The sequence below is a fragment of the Cicer arietinum genome, chromosome 5 (assembly GCF_000331145.2).
Source record: "Cicer arietinum cultivar CDC Frontier isolate Library 1 chromosome 5, Cicar.CDCFrontier_v2.0, whole genome shotgun sequence".
Taxonomy (NCBI): Eukaryota; Viridiplantae; Streptophyta; class Magnoliopsida; order Fabales; family Fabaceae; genus Cicer; species Cicer arietinum.
Window position 1 is genome coordinate 73,390,732 of NC_021164.2, and position 24,687 is coordinate 73,415,418.

The 24,687-nt window shown below is 29.0% G+C and overlaps 1 protein-coding gene and 1 long non-coding RNA gene across 11 annotated transcripts; both read right to left on the reverse strand.

The window, feature by feature from the left end:
- Positions 1-2,226: 2,226 nt before the first annotated feature.
- LOC101513279 (fe(2+) transport protein 3, chloroplastic-like) lies at positions 2,227-4,782 on the reverse strand. 2 transcript variants are annotated; one of them, XM_004501413.4, is made up of 4 exons: positions 4,508-4,782; positions 4,359-4,410; positions 3,512-4,212; positions 2,227-2,725 (listed from the first exon to the last, which is right to left on the reverse strand). In XM_004501413.4, the coding sequence occupies exons 1-4, from the start codon at positions 4,520-4,522 to the stop codon at positions 2,270-2,272; spliced, it is 1,224 nt and encodes a 407-aa protein (XP_004501470.1). In that variant the 5' UTR covers positions 4,523-4,782; the 3' UTR covers positions 2,227-2,269. The 2 variants fall into 2 exon arrangements, with proteins under 2 accessions (XP_004501470.1, XP_004501471.1); XM_004501414.4 differs by having other exon boundaries at positions 3,512-4,277; positions 4,508-4,606.
- A 9,848-nt stretch (positions 4,783-14,630) lies between these two features.
- LOC101513067 (uncharacterized) lies at positions 14,631-17,672 on the reverse strand. 9 transcript variants are annotated; one of them, XR_012163031.1, is made up of 9 exons: positions 17,475-17,667; positions 17,190-17,318; positions 16,999-17,100; positions 16,655-16,889; positions 16,425-16,498; positions 16,167-16,200; positions 16,035-16,075; positions 15,100-15,904; positions 14,631-15,024 (listed from the first exon to the last, which is right to left on the reverse strand). It is a non-coding gene; the product is annotated as an uncharacterized lncRNA (long non-coding RNA). The 9 variants fall into 9 exon arrangements; XR_012163033.1 differs by having other exon boundaries at positions 15,100-15,189; positions 15,852-15,904; positions 16,035-16,200; positions 17,475-17,660; XR_012163029.1 differs by having other exon boundaries at positions 15,100-16,075; positions 17,475-17,669.
- Positions 17,673-24,687: the final 7,015 nt, after the last annotated feature.

A 24,687-nucleotide genomic window follows, 5' to 3' on the forward strand; every position in this document is an offset into this window, starting at 1 on the left:
GCTCTACTACCGGCAGCGGAATCTCCTCCATCTTCGGCAATTGTGCGGTGATCGTTGGGGAAGAAGGTTGTTTGGGACATGCGATGATCTCATTGTAGAACTCTTGCATGACTTCCTCTATTGTTTCTTCTTCGAATGAAAACTGGCTTGCGTCGTTTTCTGAATCGGAGAGAAGTTCGTGGAGTTTTCCGGTGAGAGTATCGGTGGTGTACTCTGCACTTTCTGCTTCCATCGAAATCAGCACCCTCTCTGACTTGAGAACAGAGAAGATTCAAAATAAATAACAAATGAAGAAAGTGTGATGCCACGGTGGCATTATAGTAGGCGTGGATGAGTGACGTGGCAAATGATATTCTTATGTGGAATGCCCATGTGATATGACGAAATCACCGGTCATCGCACATGGGATTGATGTCACTCTACCTACCATATCGCATTTACTTAAATTATGATAAAGTTTTAGTGTATACTTGGCGGCAAATTTTATCGTGTACCACCGTGATAGATAGTCCTATGTCATCAATGCTTTAAAATAACTTCAAATTTCAAAGAAGATGAATTACATTATTTTTAAAAGCAACTTCTCTAAAAATTGAAATAACGATGTGATTAGCCTCAATTTGACGATATAAATATTTGACCAACACTTTTTTTTTTTTTTTTTATAGAAATGACATTAATTAAATTACTAATTTAACAATAAAATTTAAATTAATTAGAGTTTTGTTGATTGTCGTAGTAGTTTTAAGTGATTTTTAAATAATAATATACAGTAGATCATCTATTAAAGTGGTTTACAATAACATTCTTATTTTATTTTTTTATCTTTAATATCTCAATTGATTTGGTTTTAATATGTGTGGCTAATTTTCAATAAAATTAATCTTGTTTATACTATTGATTTTAAAGTAAAATCAGTATTTAAAGATAGACAATTTTACCATAAATCAAACCATATTTTCTTTTCTTAGGTGCTATTCTAAAATTTGGAGACAAGAAAATGAAAGAGCTTTGAGAAGAGTGGGAGGCGAAAAAAAGAACCTTTTTGTATAATGTATATTTAATTTAATTTCACGGTGGTATTGATAAACATAAACTTACTTTTTTTTATATTGACAAATATTTGTGTTATTATTTATGTAAGTATTTTTCTTTCTTCCCTAAAATTTAAATGTAAGTATTTTTCTTTTTTCCCTAAAATTTAAACCTTGATTCTCTTACTACTTCAATTTTTAATTAAAACCGATTAAGTTACCTTTAGCTCAAACACGACTTATTTGATGGTGTTTTTGTCTTGAATAAAAATGATATACATATATGATCAATATATATTTGACTTAATTGTAGTTTTGATCCTTCTATTTTAGCTGAATCGCAAAATTAGTGATCTCATTTTATTTTTCTTTAATTTTGATCATCAAACAGAACTTTAGTCTAAAACTTGCTGAAGTTATATTTTTTTAAACCGCATCACATCATTTATAATTATAGATTTCATTACAATTGTTGCAAAACGAGATCTTGAAGCATAATATAACTTAAGTAAACGCAAAGAAAAATAAAACTTCACAAAATTTTAGACCAAAATTCTATTTAAGGGACCAAAACTGAAAAGAAACAAAATGGAGGAACTACTTTTGCGATTCAGCTAAAATAGAAGACCAAAACTGCAATTAAGCGTATATATTTTTAATTTTGAGATTCTTGTTATAATTAAAAAAAGAGATAAAAATAATTTAAAGAATTCATTTAAATCCTCCTAAACATTCCAAATACTCTTTTAATACAATTTTTTAATTCTCCAATTTAAACAAATTTTATATTATGAAGAAACCAAAAGCTACCATCAATAAGATTAATGATTCTCTCTGTTCTTGTACAAGGGTGTGCCACCATAATCTAAACTTTAGTACCCAAAAAATCTGCGGTGCAACAGGAAGAAATAGTAATTATTTTTTGTATTGGAATGTTGCATTGCATCCATAATGTTTGAGAACTTGTTTGTGTTATTGACTCATGCAACAAAGATGCAAAGAAAGGGTTTTACTGTAAAGTACTAGTAGTATATTTGATCATTTAAAATCTAAAATATGTTAAAATAATAAATCAATGTGCAGCCTGTTGGTGTTGGTGAAAACAAGAGAATCCGTGGTTGGCCTTTTCTGAAGGGCCCATATTTGGGGACCCCATTAATTTATTAAGCTAATTAAAAGAGAAAGAAACATATATCAAAAATTGAACAGCATAGTAAAAACTATAGTTGGAAGGTTCATGCCCATATGGCTAGTGAAGACATTAACCCAGCTCCAAGGAAAAGCATACAGTAAGATGCTATCTGCAACCTAAAATTACAACTCATTCTTTTGCTTAGAAAATCAGCTGCTATCAAGTCTACTAAAGCCATATAAATCAAAATCCCTGCTGACAAGGAGTCTAGTATACCTTCAGCTATGAGTGCACCAGAACTGTAAGGGTTATAAACTGAAGCAATGCCTGTTCCAATGCCAACACCCACTGGTGTAGTCAATGCAAAAAAACAAGCCATTATTGTTGCTGATGAGGTTTTGAACTGAGCTTGGGAGATGCACCCTCCAAGTGCAAACCCTTCAAAAAACTGATGGAAAGATAGTGCGGCAATCAGAGGCCTTATTGCACAAGGGCTCTGTGAAACTCCAAGAGATAATCCAATTATCACCGAATGTGATACGATCCCTAGCTCTAACACCTGCAATGCACGTGCAAACATGTCATGTCATCTTCACTAGGACAGTATCAATGAATGAGTGGCTATCATTTTAGCTGTTTTTAAGGATCCCTTTATTCCACACCCTATTTACTTCCTACCAATATATCATTATAATTCTTTCCCCATTTTCACATAATATTAGCACTGATGAAAGAAAAAAAAGTCTCAATACATTGTAAAAAGTATCTCTTAAAAAATAATTAATTGAAAAAATTGCACTCATTTCTCATATATATTTTTTTTATCACAAATAGATTTGAACTTTTGTTTATATTAAACTACTACAGAAAATATATAAAAAAATAAACAAGGGAGAGAAAAGAAAACGTACTCAAACCCTAAAACAGTTTTAATATAAATAGTAACTTGTTTTCTTAAGCTATTCAACATATGACATAGAGATATTTTTAAAATAATAGACATGTAGTAAGTTAAGCTCACGCCCACGTTTTGCAACTATCTAAAATAATATCGCCTTATTAGCTAAGCTGAAATAAACTAATTATTATTATTTGGAAATAAACTAATTCAAAGAGGGCCCCTAAAGTTTATATAAGCACATCCCTTTTATTTTTAATTTTTTAAGAAAAATAACAACTTTAATCGTCTAGTTAAATTGTACTCGCCTGGTACACTACTTGGTAAATAAAGGGAATCAGAGGGCAATTGAGGAGAATTCATGTAAATAAAGTAAAATAGAGTGATTTAATTCACCAAAACAGAACAATAGAAACTTTATATTAAAAATAACAGTTTTATATATACCTGCGAAACGACGACGTGTCGAACGTCAGTTTCTTCATCAGTAGTGAGGGCGTGGGAGTGGGCGTGACCATGACCATGACCATGACCATGTTCTTCCTTGATAATGCCAGTTCCATCACATGCATCATTGCCATGAGGATGGCTATGTCTATGATGCGCCGCATGTGCATGCATCCCCACTATATGCATTCCACCACTTTCCTCTTCCCCAAACACTTTCCCTGAATTCCATTCCACAGTCCCTTCTTCCGAAGTCCCAACCCGCGTTTGCTCTTCCACCGCACGGTTCATCCCCTGTTTCCTCTCATAATACTGAGTTCCGACAAAATCAAGTAAAAGCGTGAAAAGCGCCGCCATCATTGCAAAAAAACCAGTGAACGGAAACTTCGACCACGGGAATTCCGGTAAACAAGGATTGTTAAGCGCTTTCGTAGCATCTGACAGCATGTGGACGAAACCTGTTGCTAGAATCACACCAGCGGCGAAGGCTTTCGCGGCGACGAAGAGGTTTCCGTCAGTGCGAAGGTACCGTCGGTGTTTTCCGATGAGTGGAATTGCGATTCCGGCCATGCCGGCTAAGAGAATTGATGCCATGGCTGCGAACTTGAGAACGAACGCGGCTGATTCGTCTCGACATGAATCTGAATCTGCGCCTCCGCAAGTTGAGTTCGTCATTGGTTCTGTAATGAAATATTGTTTCTCTATTTGGGAAAAACACCGGCTCAAGAATTTAGACGAATCCCTTAAAAATATATAATCGAATCACCTATTCGTGTGATTCGTAAGTATTAGAAGAAGAGTGTGTGCAGAATTGAATTGAACTAACGTATTTGGTTACGAAAATTACCAGGGACGAGTAGAAATTTTCCAACGAAAAGCTGGAGCAGTGGCCAAAGATCCTGATAATAAAAAAGAAAAGAAAAAATAAAAATAAACATTGAAAGCGGTGTGAAATAATAATAAAGGAAGAGAAATGAGAGAATAAGTGGAACGAACCTCGAAAAAAAACATGGGAATGAAGAGAGATCGGTGGGTAAAGATAAAGGAGGAAGTGGTTTATAGGATGATGTAGAGAAGAAAAAATCAAGTTGTTGATAAAGAGTATAAATAAAAAAAGAATAAAAGATAGGGAGGGTAAGGATTGGGAACATGATCAATCTTAAGCATGAAGCGCATCGAATGCTGAAGAAAGAAAGAAGAATGTCGTCATATGGAGGACAGAGAAGTGGGAGAAGAAGAGTGATATCATTCGTTTAACACATTTTCCAAACAAATAAGTGTGATAGTGTCGACATTCTTTCATCACCTCTCTCTTTCTCTTACGTTACTACTGTTTTTTATTTTTCATTTATTCTGCTTTTTTCTTTTGGCAATACATTATTTTGTTCTATTTTAGCTCTACCAAAACATAGGACAAAAATTATTTATTTATTACTCTGTCAAACAAAATATAATTAATAATTACTACCGGGAGAATCCACACATCTCTTTCTAACTTGTTTTTACTCGTCTCCTTTTTCGTTTCCACTTCTTGCTTTCCTTCAAAAATTTGATTGTGTTTAAGTTTTAAAATGTATTCACCAAAAATATAAGTTTTAAAATTTTGATTCGCCCTCTTCTTACAATTTTTTTATACATACATCGTGCAGATGATATTAATTAATTACTATATTCTTATTTTACTTAATTTAATTATAAAAATAGTTTTGATAAAGACATGTGAAATATTTCAGACTGCTGCTCACTATATGCATAAACAAGTCATTAATCATTATTTATTTCCAAGTCTTCTTTTTATTATTTAAATAATCGATTAGTTGACATTTAATTTTATTTATATCAAAAAAAATATAATAATTAGGTTTCAAATAATTTACTATAATTAACTCACACAAAATCGTGAAGTCTAAATTCAAACACATGATAAGACGCTAAATTTAACAATATCAGTATTTGTTAATTAAATTAATATATTATATAATTTATAATAAACACTTCATCTGTGATTCATTATTAAATGATTTTTACAATTAAATATATTTCTATCATTACATTTTAGTAATATTTATTTATTTTAATATATTAATATTTTGTAGAATCCACAAAAAACACAGAGAAAACAGTATTTGCACAGCCACTCTTCGTAGAAAACACAAACATTTTTCTATATTAGAGGTAACTATTTAGTTTTGTGTTAAATAGATAAAGCTAATTTTAACGTGTACTTCATTCAATTTTAACTATAAGTAAAAAAAAAATTATTTGATTTCAAATATAAGTAACGTTTAATGTTTTTATTTCTCAAATACCCCAATATCGATTTCTTTTTTTAATAACTCTTTTATTTTCATTGAATAATTTGCTATGATGAATAATTTCACACCACTATCATTTGTCAAATTATCATTACAAATAATTATCATATTATTAAATTGTAATTTAAATTAAGAAGGAGAGCTAAAATAATTTTAAAAATTAAGAAATTAAAATTACATGAAAAAATTAAGAGATTAAAATTGGTGATTTCATAAAATAAATGATTAAAAATTAAATTTTAATCAAATATTTAATGTCTCCAATCTAGCACCTCAAAAAATAATATATAATAAATCTAACTTATAATTACATTTTAATATTAAAATTGTGTAATACTCATAAATAATGCTTAGTAAAACACCTATTCTTAAGTACTGGGGACTTTTATCCCCATTCCCCAACATAGTACTTATTTTCTACCAAATCTTAAAAAGATACAGACTCCTTCATTGAAGATGTTTTATGTAAGCATCTAAAATAGGGTCCATTTAGCTTGGATCTTTACATCTTTTAATTCATGGTGGACCATTAAATTTTGTCTTTCAATTTTTCATATCCTCACTGTTATATCATACACCTTACACATATAATCTCTCTTGGACATCTGACCTTCTACACCATCTATTACTACCAAAACTTCATTTAAATTCATCTTCTTCACTTTTATCCATCATCCCTCTCAATGTATATCTAGAAAATTTAATTTCTTAAAAAAAAAATCAATAAAATTGAAAATCTCCACCAATCTTTTTTATTAAACTCCAGATGATCTTTCTTAAACGATTTAAGTAACATCAGATTCAAATTATCACAAAAATATAAAATTCAGTAACATCATGTAGTTGTTAACATTAAGATTTGCAATTCCAGTAACCCTTCTTTTTGTCATAAATTAAAGATAGAGTTTATTCAATTTATTTGATAAAAAATAACATTTTGTTCCTTCTTTGTTCTCAATGATATATACATGACTTTTTATCTCTAATGATCTAGAAACAAAAACAAAATATATACAAAAAAAAAAAATTTGAAGAATGCCTTAATGATGTTGTAGGTTGAAGATTTCAGAACTAGGAGAGAGAGAGAGAAAGTGATTGAGTATAATGAAATAGATAAAAATGATTTTTAATTTTTTTTAAGTTCAAGAAATTATATTTGGTATGAACTAACCTATGATAAATTTGATGAATGATCTAATCTAATGGTTAAAATAAAAGTGGTTTATGTTAGAACAATCTTTTTGTAGGTCCATTTTATACCGAACCTCTAAACTAATTCTTTTAGACTATTATCATCTCAACATGTTTGTTTAGCATATAAATTAATTCTGGAAACTTGGTCTATTTTGGATCATGTCAGTCAAGCTATTAAGTGATTGTAACAAATAGTGGCTCATCCATATCTTGGTGCTGATGGAAGAGAAAACGTATTATCTACTGTAATTGCATGACACAATTATAATCTACAGTTGTTTGATTATAATTAGTGGCTGAGATTGTTTTAGTTTGTTAAATCTAAATCGTCAAATTTAAAATCAATAGTTGAGATTTAAATATCATGCGTGACTACACAATTTGCTGCTATAGTAAATTCAAATCCGATGGAGATAACTTGAGGAGAAAATATGGATACGTCGGTGTACAGTTTTTAAGGAGAGTGCATGTAGCAACTTTGAATGACTCCAATTTTCATCTTAGATCCAGTTAACCCTATTCGTAAAATGGGCTTGCAAAGAAAGTTAGAAATAAAATTGACTTTAACTCCAAAAAAACACTTTCATTTTTTTGGAAAACTAATTTTGATTGAATTGATTTTATAAAATAAAATTTAGATTTTTGATTATAAATTATGTAAAAAGTGATTTTGATTTAATAATTTAGAGATTATATATTAGAAAAAATATTGTTGTGTTTGTCAACTATAATGAATTATTTGTTTATAAAAAAAGTTATACTTTTTTTAATGAAAAACTATTCAAAATAGTTTCTCATTTTAATTATTTATATATTTATTTAAAATAGTAATAAAGAGATGAAAACACCTTAAAGTAATTATTTAAAAAAATGTATTTTTAAATAAATTGTAACAAACAAAATCTTTATTTAATAACGAATTAAATATAAAATAATTTATATTAAGATATATTTACTTAATGAGGCATACAAAAGTTAATTTGTGTTTAAAAATCAATTTTATGAGTAATATTTCAAAAAATATATATTTTGAATTATAATATATAATTCTAAAGACAAAATTGACTATATTTTCAATAAAAAATGAACAAACTTTATTAAACTAAAAATGGAGTTTCCAAAATTGATACTAATTAAAAATGATAACTAATTATTATTAATTATTATATATTTTTGGTTTAAATTATTATAAAATATTCAATTTATTTCTATTTATCCTATATTTTTTATATATTTTTTTGTCCCATCATCTGTTCATATTCTTCTTATTCGTTATCTCCATCATTTATTCATTTCTATCATCACCATCTATTTACGGTTGTTTCATATTTCACAACTCAATATCACTCAGGATCATTTACGATCGTTTTTTCATTGCGCTCATCGTCGCCAACTAGTTTAATATCGACGAATTAGTTAGTGATTTTATATTTCAGCAACATGTACAATTTCTTGCATGCATTTTACTATTTATCAATTTAGGGATTTCGTTTTCACTGGTTTGTTGTTCTTTGTTTAATTTCAATATTAACATTTTTTTGTATATTTGCTATATTTGTTTAAGAGGGATGATTTGACGACATATTTAAGTTTTAAAAAATATTGAGTTTTAAATTAGTTTTCAAAATTGAGTCTCCATGTTTATTAAATTGGAGAATTTAACCCCTATCTAAAACACCATTAAGTTGGTTGACAATTGATTTTGTCACATAAACAGTTAACGTCGTCTATGTGAATCTCGTAAATAAAATAAATCAACAGTTGAATTAACTTATCTGATATCATTTAATTGAATAATATTATTTATTTATTTTTAAATTTAAGGGATAAATCGTATCCCTACAATATCAAAGGAAAATTGATAGTATATTCAATATTAAACTAATGCCCTTAAATTAATCCTCACTATTCTCCATCTTCATTTATAAACTACTAGTATTTTAAAAGATATAGACACAAACAATAAACAATAAACAATAAATAATAAATAATAATAATAATAATAATACTTATTATTATATTATATTATATTATATTATATTATTATTTATATCTATGTTATAAACATTTTTTATTTATTTCAACAAGAATAAATATAAAAAACATATTTTGTTATCGGTCCTTACACCATAGAACTCCTTGCAATATCCCACTAAAAATTTCTGTTAAAAATAAAATAATAAATTAGTAAATTATTTATATATTATTTATTTTTGGTCAACAGATAATAATAATATGAATTTTAATAAAATTTATTTAATGCAGTCAAATTAATAAATTAAATCATATTAATAATTAGAAATAATTATGATTATTATTAAACAAATTTAATGAATTTCGAAAAAATTAAAAGAAAATATAATGAATGATAATTGGAATTGATAATCATGATATGACTATGAAATATAAAGAAATAAAAGACAACAATGAATGGAAATTTTAATTGGCAATCAGAATATGAATTGATTTTTCAATAATTTTTCCCATATGGCTATCAATTCCAAATTTCATTCAAAATAATTATACCTAGCTTCATTAATTAGCATCCCAAATTTCAACAATTATATTCCAAATTTCAATAATTAGTATTTTTCTTATAGAAAATAATTTTGTCATTCATTCAAAATTTCATTATGCGATTGATTAAAAATATTATACCTAGCTTCACATGTTTGTATGTCTATATATAGAATATAATAGCTCCAAAGTTTGAAAAGAAAAAAACTTAAACAAAAGTCATTCTATTATATATTTTTTTGACTTAAAATTTTCTTCTAATCTTTCAAATTTCTTTCTATTATTCTCTTATAAATATGATGCTGTTTATGCAATAAGTATTAGTCAAGAGTTGATCGTAAGTAGTTTTCTGAAGGACATTAATCATAACAAACTACCTTTTTCTTTTGGAAACTCTTTAATTTTTTTTTTTGTATTTCATCATCAATAAAATGATCAATTTTTCGTTTATATGATTATAAACTTATTTAATACTATTTAATACCGAGAAATGAATTTTTTATACAGGAACAAGATTTATGCTACTGATTGATATATATATATATATATATAGTTTGATATAATGAATGTAATTAGTTGTTTCTTCTAACATAGGTTATTCTAGAATCCCGAAACAAGCATAAAAAGCAAATTTTCAGTATAGATACAAAAATTAAAATGTTGCTGATAAGTATGTCTCTGGTAATATTTACCAAATACTCATCATTGCAAAAAAAATTAATCCAGGATATGTCACAAAACTATCTAATTGATTGGTTTGATTCAATTTTTCCATTTTTTTTTTTATAGATATGAGTTATTAACACTATAACTTTTGTATATATCATATGCAATTGAGGCTATTGATTTAGAAAAGGTTTACACTAAAATCCGAATTCCATTAATGATAATCTCAATTGAATTTGGACTATGATGGATAAGGAAATTTATTTATTGATATTATTGTTATTATGTATTTAAATGATTTTGTTACAATTGTACAAAATATAAAATTCTATTTTTTTGCAAAATTACAATTATTGTATCCAAAAATAGAATATTTTTTTCAATTTATATTCACTAATTGTATCACATTTATTAAAAAATTAATGAGTAAAATAAAATTAAAAATAATTCTATATAAAAAATGTCTAAAGAAAATCTCTATGTACTTTACAAGTAGGGATGAGAATAGACCTACGATTTATTTTTTAGACATAAGTCTGGCTTACGGCTTATCATAGGCTTTTATCTTTTTCGGCATAGCCTGAATTTTTTAAAAGTCTTGCCTAACCTGGAAGCCTATTTAAAATAATTTAAAAAAAATATGAAACAAATATCCTTTAAACCCTAAAAAATATTTTTTTGTGTCAAATAATATATATTTTTTTTCTTCTGAAACAAACACGCTCATTATTAAGACTACTGATTGACGAATTGAACTAATATGGAATGACTACTAAATATGAAATCGCTACCGAATATATAACAACTTCTGAATATGGAATGCTAACCGAGTGATTACCTAATTGATAGAATTTAAAATAGGAAATAATATTATTAGTATAATAATAATAAATAAATAATAAAATATATATAGGCCGGTCAGGCCTAATAGGTTTTTTTATAAGCATGAGTCTGACCTATTTAAATAAATAGGCTTTAAAAATAGTCTGAGCCTAACCTTTTATTAAATAGGTCAGACCAGATCAGGCAATAGTAGGCCAGACCATAGGCTTCTGATGGACGACCTAACCTAGGGTTTTGTACCGTGCACCCCCCTTGTACCTCCCACCCCCCTCATCATCAAGAAAAATTCCAAATTGCCCCTAATATTATTAGTAAAAACTCCCAAAAAAATTCTCTCTCTTTTTTTTTTTTTTCATCCATTTTATTCGGAAGTTTGAATTGTCCGAATTACATTTGCAAACTTTCGAACCTTTGAAACTTTCGAAATCCAAAAGTAAGATAAATTTCGAAACTTTGAAATTTTCGAAATATTAACTTTCTAAATTTCGAAAGTTTCCATGAACATGAAACTTTCGAAGTTCATTTTTTCCCAAAATTTTGAAACTTTCGAAAGTTTTGAAAGTTTCCATGAACATGAAACTTTTGAAATGCAGAAACCTTCGAAACTTTCTGACAATCTGAAAGTTTCGAAATATAAAATTCAGAAACGTAAAGTTTTTCAGTTTCGAAATTTTGCTATTCATGAAAAGTTCTGAAATGCATTTTTATTAGTAATAAATAGTAATGAGTTAATACTAATAAATATTAATAAATTTATAATAATAAATTTATAGTAATAAATAGTAATATATTTATAGTAATAAATTAATAGTATTAAATTTGATATCTAATTTCGGAAGTTTCTTTTCAGATTTTCTAAAAATGAATTGAAAATTTCGAATGTTTGGAATTTTTTGAAACTTTCGAAATTGACTTACTTCGAATGTTTGAAATTTTTGAAAAATATGTGTTTCGGAAGTTTCACATTCATCCAAATTTTCTGGAAATTTTCATTTCGAAACTTTCATATTCAACGAAAGTTCCGAATGATATGTGTTTCAGAAGTTTCAAATTCTTCCAAACTTTCGAAACTTTATGGAATTGTTAACTTCGAAACTTTCATATTCATCGAAAGTTTCGAAATTGGTAATTATTTCTGTAAAATTATATTTCGAAAGTTTCTAATTTAACAAAAGTTCCGAATAGATAATAAAACTCACTTTTAATTATTTCGAAAGTTTAAAACTTTCGAATATTAAGAAATTTTTTGTAAGTTTCGAAAGTGAGGGTGAGAAAAGAGAGTGATAAAATAAAAAGGGTAAAATAGTCATTAGAAAAAAAAAATAAGGGGGGTGGGAGGTAAAAATGGAGGGGTGCACGGTACAATTCTCCGTAACCTATTCTCATCCCTATTCACAAGATACAAAAAATAAAAATGTGTAAAAAAAATATAACATAAATAATATTTATACATTTATAATATGAACATCGTGTGAGTTAGATTTTTTCAACGTGCAAACAAAAAAGTAAGATAATTAGGTCTGCCACAAGAACACATGCTAATATATATATAAATAAATAACAAACACAACTGTACATCAAAGAGCGAGTAAAACACATAATAAAGAGGAAAAAAAAAGAGGCATAAAAAATAATGCTTCAAGAACAATATTTATATCAATTTGTTTCTATTCTTCTCTCCCAAATATGACGTTTTATAAACTATGTTCATTTCAATTTTGTCATTATGTAAGTTAATTAATTTAGTTTAAATTGTATCGCCTCGTAACTCTGTAGTTTATAACGAAAAAATACACATAAAAGAAGTCTTATTAATTTTTGTCTCAAAGAGCTTTATATTACACTCGAAAGTCTCTAAGCCCAATAGCCAATAAAGTAAATATTTAGTGTATTCGTCTAAAAATTATTCTATTTTTGTTATACAATCTAATCTCAATATTTTATATTTATTATTTTATTCTAATTACCTTAATAAATTTTACAGTAAATATTATGTTTTTTAATATTATATCTCGTTAAAAAATACATAATATCTACTTATGTATGAGTTTTAAATAAAACAGAATTCAAAATTTGGAGATATTGTTTGTTTGAATTTTTTTGTTCAGTGTAAATTTATAATATAGATCCATAAATCCTGTCGAAAAAAAAAAAATACAAGGTTTGTAAGTCAAATTTGTAATGTCATATATCACGAAAAAAAATAGTAATGTTATATATATTCAATCGATATTTTCTCTATAGATAACTAAAAAGTTGATCAGATACTGAATTTCACAATTAGGGATTGTATCTAAATTGATGTAATTAAAATTATATTTTATTTTTATTGTTCCATTTTGAAATATATTTAAAATTTTTTCATGTATTTATTTTGTCAAATTGATATTCTTGATCAATATTGATTATCGGAATAAATTCTAATTTAATTTGCATGTTATGTTTCTCTATATATTTGTGTGAATTTCACATTTTACAAAAGAAATAAATTTACAATTAATTTATTTTTATGAACAATTAAATTAAATTAAATTAATGTTATTTTTTATTGATACATTCATAATTCGAAATTAGAAATATAATTTATTTTTGTGTAAAATAAGGGTAAGCCCCAAAAATAAAACATAATGATTACACGTCTATTAACTAAAAAAAACTTCTAAAATCAGCCAACGAGACATTAAATGAGAAGGCATAACAAATATAAAAAATGATATTGTTTTTAGAAAGAGAGAAAATAAACTTTGCAACAAAAGCTTCAACCTTATTTACTTCTCTATGCACACGCTTCAACTTATAAAAATATAATCTACGAAGACACTTGTTAATCTGATGAACTAAAGTCTAATTAGAATGATCAATACTATATCCATTTAAAATAAGATTTACGATAACAAAATAGAGTCCTATAAATTGAGTACCACAAGGAATCCTTTAAACTACTACTAGAAAAATTGAACTTAGCGTCGGCCAAAACCCACGCTAATAGGCAAAAAGCCGACGCTAATGTTGATTTAGCGTCGATGTCAGACCTAGATTAAACGGTCGAAGCTAATGTAGCGTCGAACCACTCTACGGCGACGCTACCAGTTATTATAGATCATCCGACGCTAGTTATATCTGTTGCCACGTCATTTGTAAAAAAACGTTTGAGCCGGATTGCCGCCGGATGATACAGTTGTCAAATAATTTTATAATAAAGGGTCGGTCTGACCGACGCTAGTTGGTCAACGATAAAAAGTCAACAAAACTATTAGTGTCAGATATTCTCAATATGTAACATGAAAGAACATTGACAGAGAAATTTGCTTAAAGTCTTCCTCGCCCCCTTCATGAAATGACTTCAATATAATAATTAAAACAAACTGAAAAATCAAAACAGAATGAAGTAAAAGTTGACACTGCTCCAAAATAAATATAGAGACTCGGGCAGAGTAACATCTTATGGTGGTTTGATGCACTTCCACTAAATTAGTTCCTCTGCAATCACATTTTAGTCTAACATGCTAAAGCCTTTCCTAGTTTCCCTTAACAAACAACATGGTCTAAAATCATGAAAACAATCAAAGTAAAACAGACAACCATCCAACAAACAAGTTTATTAAAATTTGTAGAGAAGAAAATTATTAAAATTTACTAAGCTACATTTCTGTCAATTTGTAGAGAACAAAATTCATAAAATTTTGCACACTGCATTCCATTTATATAAACACCACAACCCCAATAGAAACCACATGGCCAATACCCAAAGAAGTAAACAAATATAGTGCTTATTTATTTCTCCGACCGACAGAGATAGCACTATGCGTTTCAAATTACTTTCAGAAATTGACAAAAAAACGAGTAACTTTCAGCAGATTAATAAAAACATCACAGATTCACAATGATAGTCTACTGATACGTAAGAATCACATAACTTGCCTCATGAGGTGCAGGCTGCTGAGTGCGCAAAGGAAAACAGAAGGACCACGAGCTTAACTGGAAATTATTTTGGACAATAATTAGTAATCAGAGACAAAGTACGTCAAAATGATGGCACCAAGATACTAATACCTTGTGAAAAAGTTCATCCTCAGGCTTTACATATACAATCGCCTCATCATTATCATCACCCAGTTTTCTTTTCTGTTCTGCATTCTTGTGCTATATTTTTACAACCAAGAATGAAGTAAAACATCACAAAACAACAAAAGTGTAGCAGAGAAAAAGTTATCTTAACCATAAAATTCAGATATACCAACAAGAGGACAGTAAATACCGAGGAGATACTATAGAAGCGCAATACCTTGTAAATTTCGTGTTTGTAGATAAGTTAGATGACAGCAAATAGCAAATTAACTCTCAGTTAACTCTCGTGTTTGAAGGAGCAGAAAATTCTTGGGGTTGTTCACATGGAAGACCAGTTATTTGACTGTGGTTTTTCCGGTTCACGAAGCATATTTATGGATAGACTAAGTAATTTGTTCATTTGTAACCAACATTAAAAACCAAAACCCAATATAACTACTAGTTGAAGTTCTAAAAGTAATCAAAATAACAAAGAAAACCAGATGTCCAAGCATTATGAAAAGTAAGTTTGCAATATACCTAGTAAGTATGGGGTCTCAACATAAACACTAAAAGCTCTAACAGAGTGAACTAGAAGTCAATGATCACTTATTAACTATATGTCCATCTTCCAGAAAAAGAAATTTTAATACATCCAGTCATACCAACATTTCCATTATAAATCACACAAATAGTTTAAAGCTTACAAACAAGAACTTCTCCAATGCTAAAATTATCATTAAACAATTAAGTCTAACCTGAAACCAGGAAGTTCACATATCATATACCATTCAGCAAACAACACGGACACCTACAAAGCATAAATAACATGTAATCATTGGAAGGTTCAATTTAAGCTGCTATTTGTTATCCATATAAATATTCAACATTGGTATCTCTCTAATATCAACATGGTGCTGGCTGAACACTGCTATACGAACCTGTAAACAGGGAAGATGTGTAAACAATGATTCAAAATAATCTCGAAGCATGAAAAGACATCATTAGGACAGAATAAGTCTTCAATCTGATAAATTCTAGCTCGAGTGTAATGTAGTAAAATAAAGCACTACCATTTTCAAAGCAAACCAGGTTTTAGACTTGTATCTGATTGGCAAAACACAAGACAAAGCTAAGAGTTAGACGTCAATTGTTGACCTTATCATGGATTAGAAGAAAATGGACACATTCAAAAAATTGACTACAGAGTCATGTAAGAAGCAGAAAATAAAATACAAAACAGTAGAAAGCATGTGATTGATGTGAAGCGAAAAGAAGTAGCTCGTGTTAGTAAAGTTGTAGGACAACTTTACCGCTGTAATATATATTACCTTGGCAGAACGGAAGACAGTCCCAGAACTTGGCTGTAGTTCTCCAGCAATTAACTTAAGTATAGTAGATTTTCCTATGCCATTTGGACCAACCACAAAGCAAACATTTCCAAATTAGATAAGGGATAAGGCCTAAACTGTGTATGACAAACATTATATTTTTGTATTCTTTGGTATTTATAAACCTATATTGTTCACAAAGCAAACCAAGTAAGATATAAATGTTCTACCTGCAACTTATTATTGGTGCACCTGGTCTATCATCTGGAGTGAGGAACTCAAACTTGTAGCTACATCCCACCATAAAAACATTGTTACCTGCATATGAGCTCATGAACGCTCATGTGCCTCCAATGCTTTTTGTTGGTTTTTAATTTGTTCTTCCCGAGTCCTCTCAAAAGTATCATAATTCCCTCTATAAGTAGTCAACTTTTGGTTTTGCAAGTGAATTATATCAGTAACCACCTGTAGATACAGTTGACAAGAATAATAAAAAAATATGCTGGGAACCCATTTAGACAATGCACTTAATCAACAAAACACCTAATCAAAGCAAGATCTTCGAGTACATTACCGTGTTTAAAAATTCTCTAGCGTGAGAAACAACAATAAATGTTTTTGGTCATTTAACCAAGTACGATTCAAGCCATAAGACAGCATGAAGATCGAGATGGTTCTGCAACAAAATAGAATAGAATAATGTTCCAAAATTCTATAAATTAAGGGATACATGAATCATTGAAGAAACTTATAATGATGAGTTACCGTAGGCTCATCAAGAAGAAAAATATCAGGCTCTATAAACAGTGCGCGGGCAAGAGCTATCCGCATCCTCCACCCTCCAGAAAATGCTTTTGTTGGCTTCTTCTGCATCTCAGGAGAGAAACTCAGACCCTGAAAAACACCCTTGATCAGTAAGATAATGATTTTGGAATGCTACTTATCCAATAAATAATACGAATTCAACTAGCAATAAGCAGTATATTTAATAAGACCTTCCAATAAGCAGCTTTAATAAACCATGATAAAACAAATTAATAATAAACCCACCGCAAGTATGGATGCTGCTCGTGACTCTGCAGCATCAGCATCAATTAAGAAGTATATTTAAAATTAAGGGTTATACATTGATTTTGAAGAAACAAGTAAACAACAAAATTTCCAAAAAATGAACCCTAAGATTGTATTAAACTGAAATTGCTAAAAAGAGAAAATAGATAGCAAACTAACAATAGATAAATACATCAAAACTTTTAATTTAGTTAATTAAACAGATACTATAATAATGCGCACGTAGACAAATAAAAAAATATTAGTTACTTAAAAAAGGATTAAAAAATTAAATTTAACCAATCAGACAAGGTAGCGTCGGCCCTTCCGACACTGAAATGTTGACTAACATAAAAACAAACTAAAGTAATTTTACCTAGCGTCGGCCATACCGACGCGCACGATATAAAAAATCGCGGAATGTTTTTTACGTAATAGCATCTGATCGACGCTAATTAGCGTCGGAGTCGTAGCCCGACGCTAAAACTGAGCTAATTTTTCTGGTAGTGAGCTACTGATGATAATTTGAAATAGAACTATATTTTATTATATTTTTAATTCGTATATCATATACAATAATCTATATTAATATATCATTAGTTAAAATTTAAGTACGTATGCAACACATTTTAAATGTTAAAAAACTATGAGATCAACTAATATGTTATACGTTTAATCAATGTTTTGGATCTCCTCTTTAGAAACTCATAGATTTTGTTTCTTTTTATTTATTTATTTATACAATTTTAGTCCCTTAATTTTGACAATTTATTAAATTGAGTCTCACACAATAAAACACATCAATGTGATAATTTTTAATGTGAACTAAAACTTATTAATTTATTACACTGCTGCCACATCAGATTAAATTTAAATATATACATAATAAAATAGGATATAAAATATAAAAAGTATATTAATATTAACTTAAAATTACTAACCTATTTCGTAGAGTACACGGACTCGTATACTAGTAACAATAATAAGTCACATCACTATATAAACTCTATTATCATTAAGAGAATTAATTTTTTCCCCAACTTCTTTATGTCAGTCTATGTGAAAATAGAACATAAATGATGAGAACAATAACAGAGAAAATTTAACTTATAAACAAGTGCTTTGCCCCCGAGGTATATTTGCACTTGATACTACGATGCTTATTTTAATTTATTTGTCTATGTTTGTTTGCAAAAACAAGCGAGGTGTACCGGTAGTCTGCTAATAGTTCAACTAATTACTCTCTCTAAAATAAAATACTAAAAATTATATTTAAAAATTTCATGTATTTGATTAATTATTAAAACTATATATATCAGCTTTTTAAATATACAATTTTGTTTATATTTTATTTCAAAGAAATAAGTATATTTTTTATTCATAGGTCGAATAAAACTCATTCAATAAAACCGACTAAGAAAAATAGTTTGAATTGAATCATTGGGTGAATTTAGTTTTTAAAACAAGAAAATCAATCACTTAAATTGAATACTCAGTAAAATCTGAATTAGTCTGGATAAAATTGGTCTACCCAACTTTTCCAATTTCATTATGTACTTTTTACTTTTTTATAAACTTTAGATTTGATAAGGTTTGGCATATGATAGATCATTTTTTCTATTTTTTTAATTATTTTAGAATCTTGTACTTTAATTATTTTGATACTTGTAAATATTTTATATTATTTTATGTCCCTACAACTTCGATAATTTTCATGAGCGTAAGTATTTTATGATGAAATTTATAGTTTTAATATTTATTGTATGTACATATTTGATGCTAAAACAACAATGAATACGTATTATATTGTGTTTTTGGACAATAATATAGTAAAATAGTTTATTTTTATAAGAATATGATTTAAAAAAAAATTAAAAACAAAAAGAATTTGGGTAAACTACGATTCAACTCAATTCAATCCAAATTAAAAAAATAAACGATTTGACCCAACTTGACTATTAATTTTGACTAAATCCGACCTAAATCCGTCCGTGTACAACTCTTCAAGGGGCGCAAATTAATTTGAATTTTCAATATTATTAAAAAAAATATAAAAAGCAGAAAATTGTTGGAGAAACTGTTTCAAAACAAATTTTGACCAAATCCGACCTAAGTCGATCCTTGATATTGGTGTTTGTTTGTGTTATTTTTGAGTTTCGGAAAAACTGTTTCAAAACAAATTTTCAGCCACCGAAAATATTTCTAGGTTGAGTCGCGGACTAGATTGCTATTTTTTATACGTTTTCCGGCACTGCTCAAATTGTGCAAGACATACTATCAACCACGAAGTCTACATAATAAAACAAACCATACAAATTATATTTGAATTCTACTGCACCGTCGAAAATCGTTTTAGAAATACACTCTTAATATGACAATTAAAGTCACTGGTAATATGATACAATGATCACTCGAAGAAAGAAAAAGAAGATGAAGAGGAAAGGGAGGAGGAGAGAAAATTCTGAGTTCTTGGAGTTCTTTTGGTTTGATTTTTCAACTGAGCAGAGTTCTCTATTTATAGAGGATTTATGCAACTGATGGAGAGAAAAAAAATATGATCCAATAGACCGGATAAGTTGTTGATCGTTGACTCGGTGGAGGGCAGATACGTGATTAGAGAGAAAAACACACGCATAAAGTTTAATTTTTTTAAATTTTTCCGATACTAAAAAAATAATACACCACTTGGACTAGACCTTGTCGAGTCGGTCGGACGAACGACGCACATGTGTGGTGGTCAATTTGTGTGTGTTGTCCATCGTATGTGAGGCTTCCTTAATTTTTCAATTCACACCAACTAGCTTTATTGTTTTGGCTTAATTGCAATTTTAGTTCTCTTATTTTAATTGATTCACGAAATTAGTCTCTATATTTTAAAAATCGACAATTTTGTCTAATTTTTTAACTAAAAAAAAAAGCAATGTGACGTATTTTAAATAGCGTGACATATGATACAATGATGTAGAATGATTAACATCCATGAAATCAGAATAAAATATCCTAAAAACTTAACTTTCAACTTCATTATTTTTTTCATATTTGTAATTAATGTATCTAAATGATTCTATATCATAAAATTGTATGTCACATAATATAAAATATGTCAAATAATCATTTTTTTAGTTCAAAAATTTGAGCAAAAAATCAAAACTGACGACTTTAAAATTAGAAGGACTAATGTCATGAATTGATAAAAATAGAGAGATCAAAATTACAATTAAGCTTATTATTTGTTTCTCAAGTGCTTTTGTGATGTGTTTTTCTTTGGTTTTTAACCACGTAACCATAACTAGTTTTTCTTTGTTTAAGGTTAGTTTGATCGAAGATAAATATAGAGGAGAAGAGTAAATCTTTAAAATATAAGTGTTCAGATCAACTTTTTGGAGGAAATGGGAGGAGAGACTCACATCCTTAATAAATTCATTTTTTGCTTTCCCTAAAATTGGAAAATTTGGAAGGGAGAAAAGGAATACTATAAAAATATTAACTTCATCGACAAAGTTACTCTCAATTTTATCTTAATATCTAAAACTATCCTCGTTAAAATTTTAAATTGTTAGTCTGCGTTCTCATGTATTGTTCATATGAGAATCTTCATGATGGTTGTTTACTAAACCTTCATTTACGTAGCCATAAACTTTTTATTTATTTATTTATTTAATATATATATATATATATATATATATATATATATATATATATTCTTTTTTGTCATTTACATTTTCATTTTACTATTATTTACACATATAAATCTCATCGTTACCTGTAATTAGTATATTTTATTTTTGTTCTGTTTTATATTCTATTGTATTTACTAATACTAGTACAATATTTATATATTATGAAGTAAATAGTTTTAAAATAATAAGGGCACATTATTTTGGATTGGGAATTTAAATGTGCCATTTTCTTCTAGATAAGTCTATTAAGCAATAAAGATTTGAATGATACATTAGTGGAAGATAAGTTTCAATTATTTGAAAGTGATTAGATATTAACGTTTGAGGTGTTTTTTGAAAAGTTGTTTGTGGTTGTTTGTTTACAAACCTTCGACGTATTCACCATTATATGACGAGTAGCGACATGTGTGCGATTGACAACATACATCACATGTTTGTTATTATGTGTTTCATCTTAATATGACGAATGTGTTTTTTTACTATATATATGAATAGATGACTCTTGAATAAATTGAAGAGTGTTTTTACGAACAATAACCTAAATTGAAGTATCTTATTTGTTACGGTGAATGACAATATGCGGAAGGCACACAACGATATGATATTCTCCGATATCAATCCAATTGCGTCTATCATAGCCACCAAAGCCAAGTATCAAACGACTTTTATATCAAATACTCATCTAATTCATGTTCGTCTTAAGGGTGTGTCGACTCCCCCTAAACGTTGGCTTGCTTGCCATTACCTCGAGGATGGTTGAGTGGCTTGTAATGTAGATGGTGCAATCCAAAACTCGAATGGAATGTCAGCTTCTGGAGGAGTGGTTCGTGATCACACTGGTGCTTTCATATTTGGCTACTCATATGCATTAAGGGTTTACACGATCTCGATGGCACAACATTGGACTATATATAACAGTTTGGAACTTGCTTTTTCTATAGGGTTCAAAAACATTGATATCAGATTATCAAGTAGAGGTGTCCTTAATTATAAAAAATTATTTTAATAGACATTTATGTTATGGTCTTGTCACTCGTATAAATAAAGTGGTTGCAAAGTTAGATCACTTTAAGATATCTCTCATCCATCTTGAAATCGATTAAGTAGTTGATACTTTTTTTAAATTCGGTCTTTCTTCTCTCGAGTTGACCATATCTTAAATATAATTATCACGAATTTCTCCTCACTCACTGTATTAACCGTTATAAGTTTGGTAGGTGTTCCTAAGGACTTTTAGTTTTTGTCTCTTTTTGTTTTCTTGGGGCTTGACCCCATATTGTCAACAAAAAAAAAAATCATAAAGACTTAATCTAAGATTATAAGGATTAAAAGGTAAATTAGTTTAAAAAATTCTTCCTTCCCATTGTGAATTAAACATATGTGCAATTAAAATACCTAATGTCGTCTCCCTTCTCCTCTTTTAAATGAAAAATACATAAAATTAAAATACATCATCTTTCTTCCTCCTCTCCTCCTATCAATTGAACCAAACATACCCTTAAACAACACGGTAAAAAAGGCCTGAAATTTTAGAAATTGCAAAGTTAAGCAATTTGAAAATGGAAAAATACAACAATGCCTTCTGTAAATGGCAAAACTGAAAGCAAATTACAAAAACGAAATTATGCCACACACCTAATTAACTGAATTCATTCCAAAGCAATTGAGCAAATGATAACAACTAGCAAAACAAAACCAGTACAAAATAATAAGCCAATGTAAAGATCCAGTTCAAACTGTGAAGGGAAAATAAGATAATACAATTTTGTCTTTGCAAAAGCATTGCCACCACCTATCTTCAATACAAAGATTCAATTGTTGTTTATTATAACTAAAAACTGGAACAGACCATTGGCTTTATTTTGCAAATGATGGTTTCACTTCCTATTAGAGAGAGCAACTACCATTGTTTGTCTCAAATGTGATTGCTTTGAATAAAATGGACAAAATCACAACTCTATGAGATAAGCACAACCAGAATAACAAATCGCTTCATTGATCTCGTAATAAAATCCCCATGCAATAATCCTACAGCTTGAGTCATACAATTATACAAACACCTTGTGGGTAGAACGACTAATCAATGCATTAACTTGGAGTAGTAGCAAAGCAATCTCCTCTCGGATCAAATATCATGAAGTCAATGCAATAATTGAATAGCTTGACAGTACCGCATGTTAACAAAGAAAAGAGAAAGCAAGAGGAAGAAGAGAAACAACCACTCTAGGGTTTCATAACATAGAATGAACCAAAACCACAGTTAATAGGATTACAATGAGTATATATATAAAAGAATAGAATTGTCTAGAATTGTCTAAAATACCCTTACTAATATATAATAATATTATCTAACATCTCCCCTCAAACTCACGATGCATTAACATGGAGCATCGAGAGTTTGTCAACTAAAAAAAAACGAAAACGTTTAATGGAATGCATCTTTGTGAACAAATCAGCAATCTGTAAAGAAGAGACAAACGGTAGAGTAATGATTCTATGCTGAAGATGATGATGAGAGGGGTAACGAGGAGGATCAACAATCGCAGGAGGTGGTTGGACAGCCGGGGGGACAAGAGGGATGTCACCAAAGAAGAAGCAACAATCAAAGAGAAGAACCAAGCCAACAAAAAATCAAACCGAAAAAGGAGCGACCAAAAAAAGGAGCAACAACCATATCAAAATCAACCGATAGGAACAACCAAAGAAGTAGCACCACGAAACAACCATATCAAAATCAACAGATAGGAACAACCAAATAAGTAGCACCACGAAACCAAATCCAAACAAACCAAGCCAAATAGAACCAAACAAAACTAAATCATATCAAACCAAACTAAACAAAGAGAGAAGCAACAAAGCAAATCACTAGAGAGATTAGCAATCAAACAGAAGAAGCAACAGACAGAGCGACAACACAGAAGATCAAATTTTCAGCCTCATCCAAGTATCCAACCCTTCCTAGAAGGTCAATCATACAACCATAATGCTCAATCTGAGGCACAATTCCAAATCTCTCCATTTCTTTGAAGCATCTTCTTCCTTCCTCTACCAAACCACAATGGTAAGCAGATAACACACTAGTCATTGTTATCTCATTCGGTTCAAATCCTTCCCGTAACATTGCTGCGAATACTTCTAACGCTTCCTTCGCACAACCATTGACACCATAACCATTTATCAAAGCATTCCACGACGATGTATCTTTTTCATTCATCTCCTCAAAAAGCAATTTAGCTTTTCCAATTTCCCCACATTTTGCATACATATCAACCAAAGCATACACATGAACATCTTCATCAAGTCGGTTCCTTTGCACAAACCCATGAATCCAAACACCCAAATCCAAAGAACTCAAATCAGCAACAGCAGGAAGAACACTCACAACCGTCACTTTATTCATTTCCACATCCAAACGTCCCCTCATTTCCCAAAACAACTTCAACGCATCGTGCGGTCGTCTATTCTCACAATATCCCCTAATCATCGCATTCCAACTAAGCACATTCTTGACAGGCATACAATCAAACATAAAC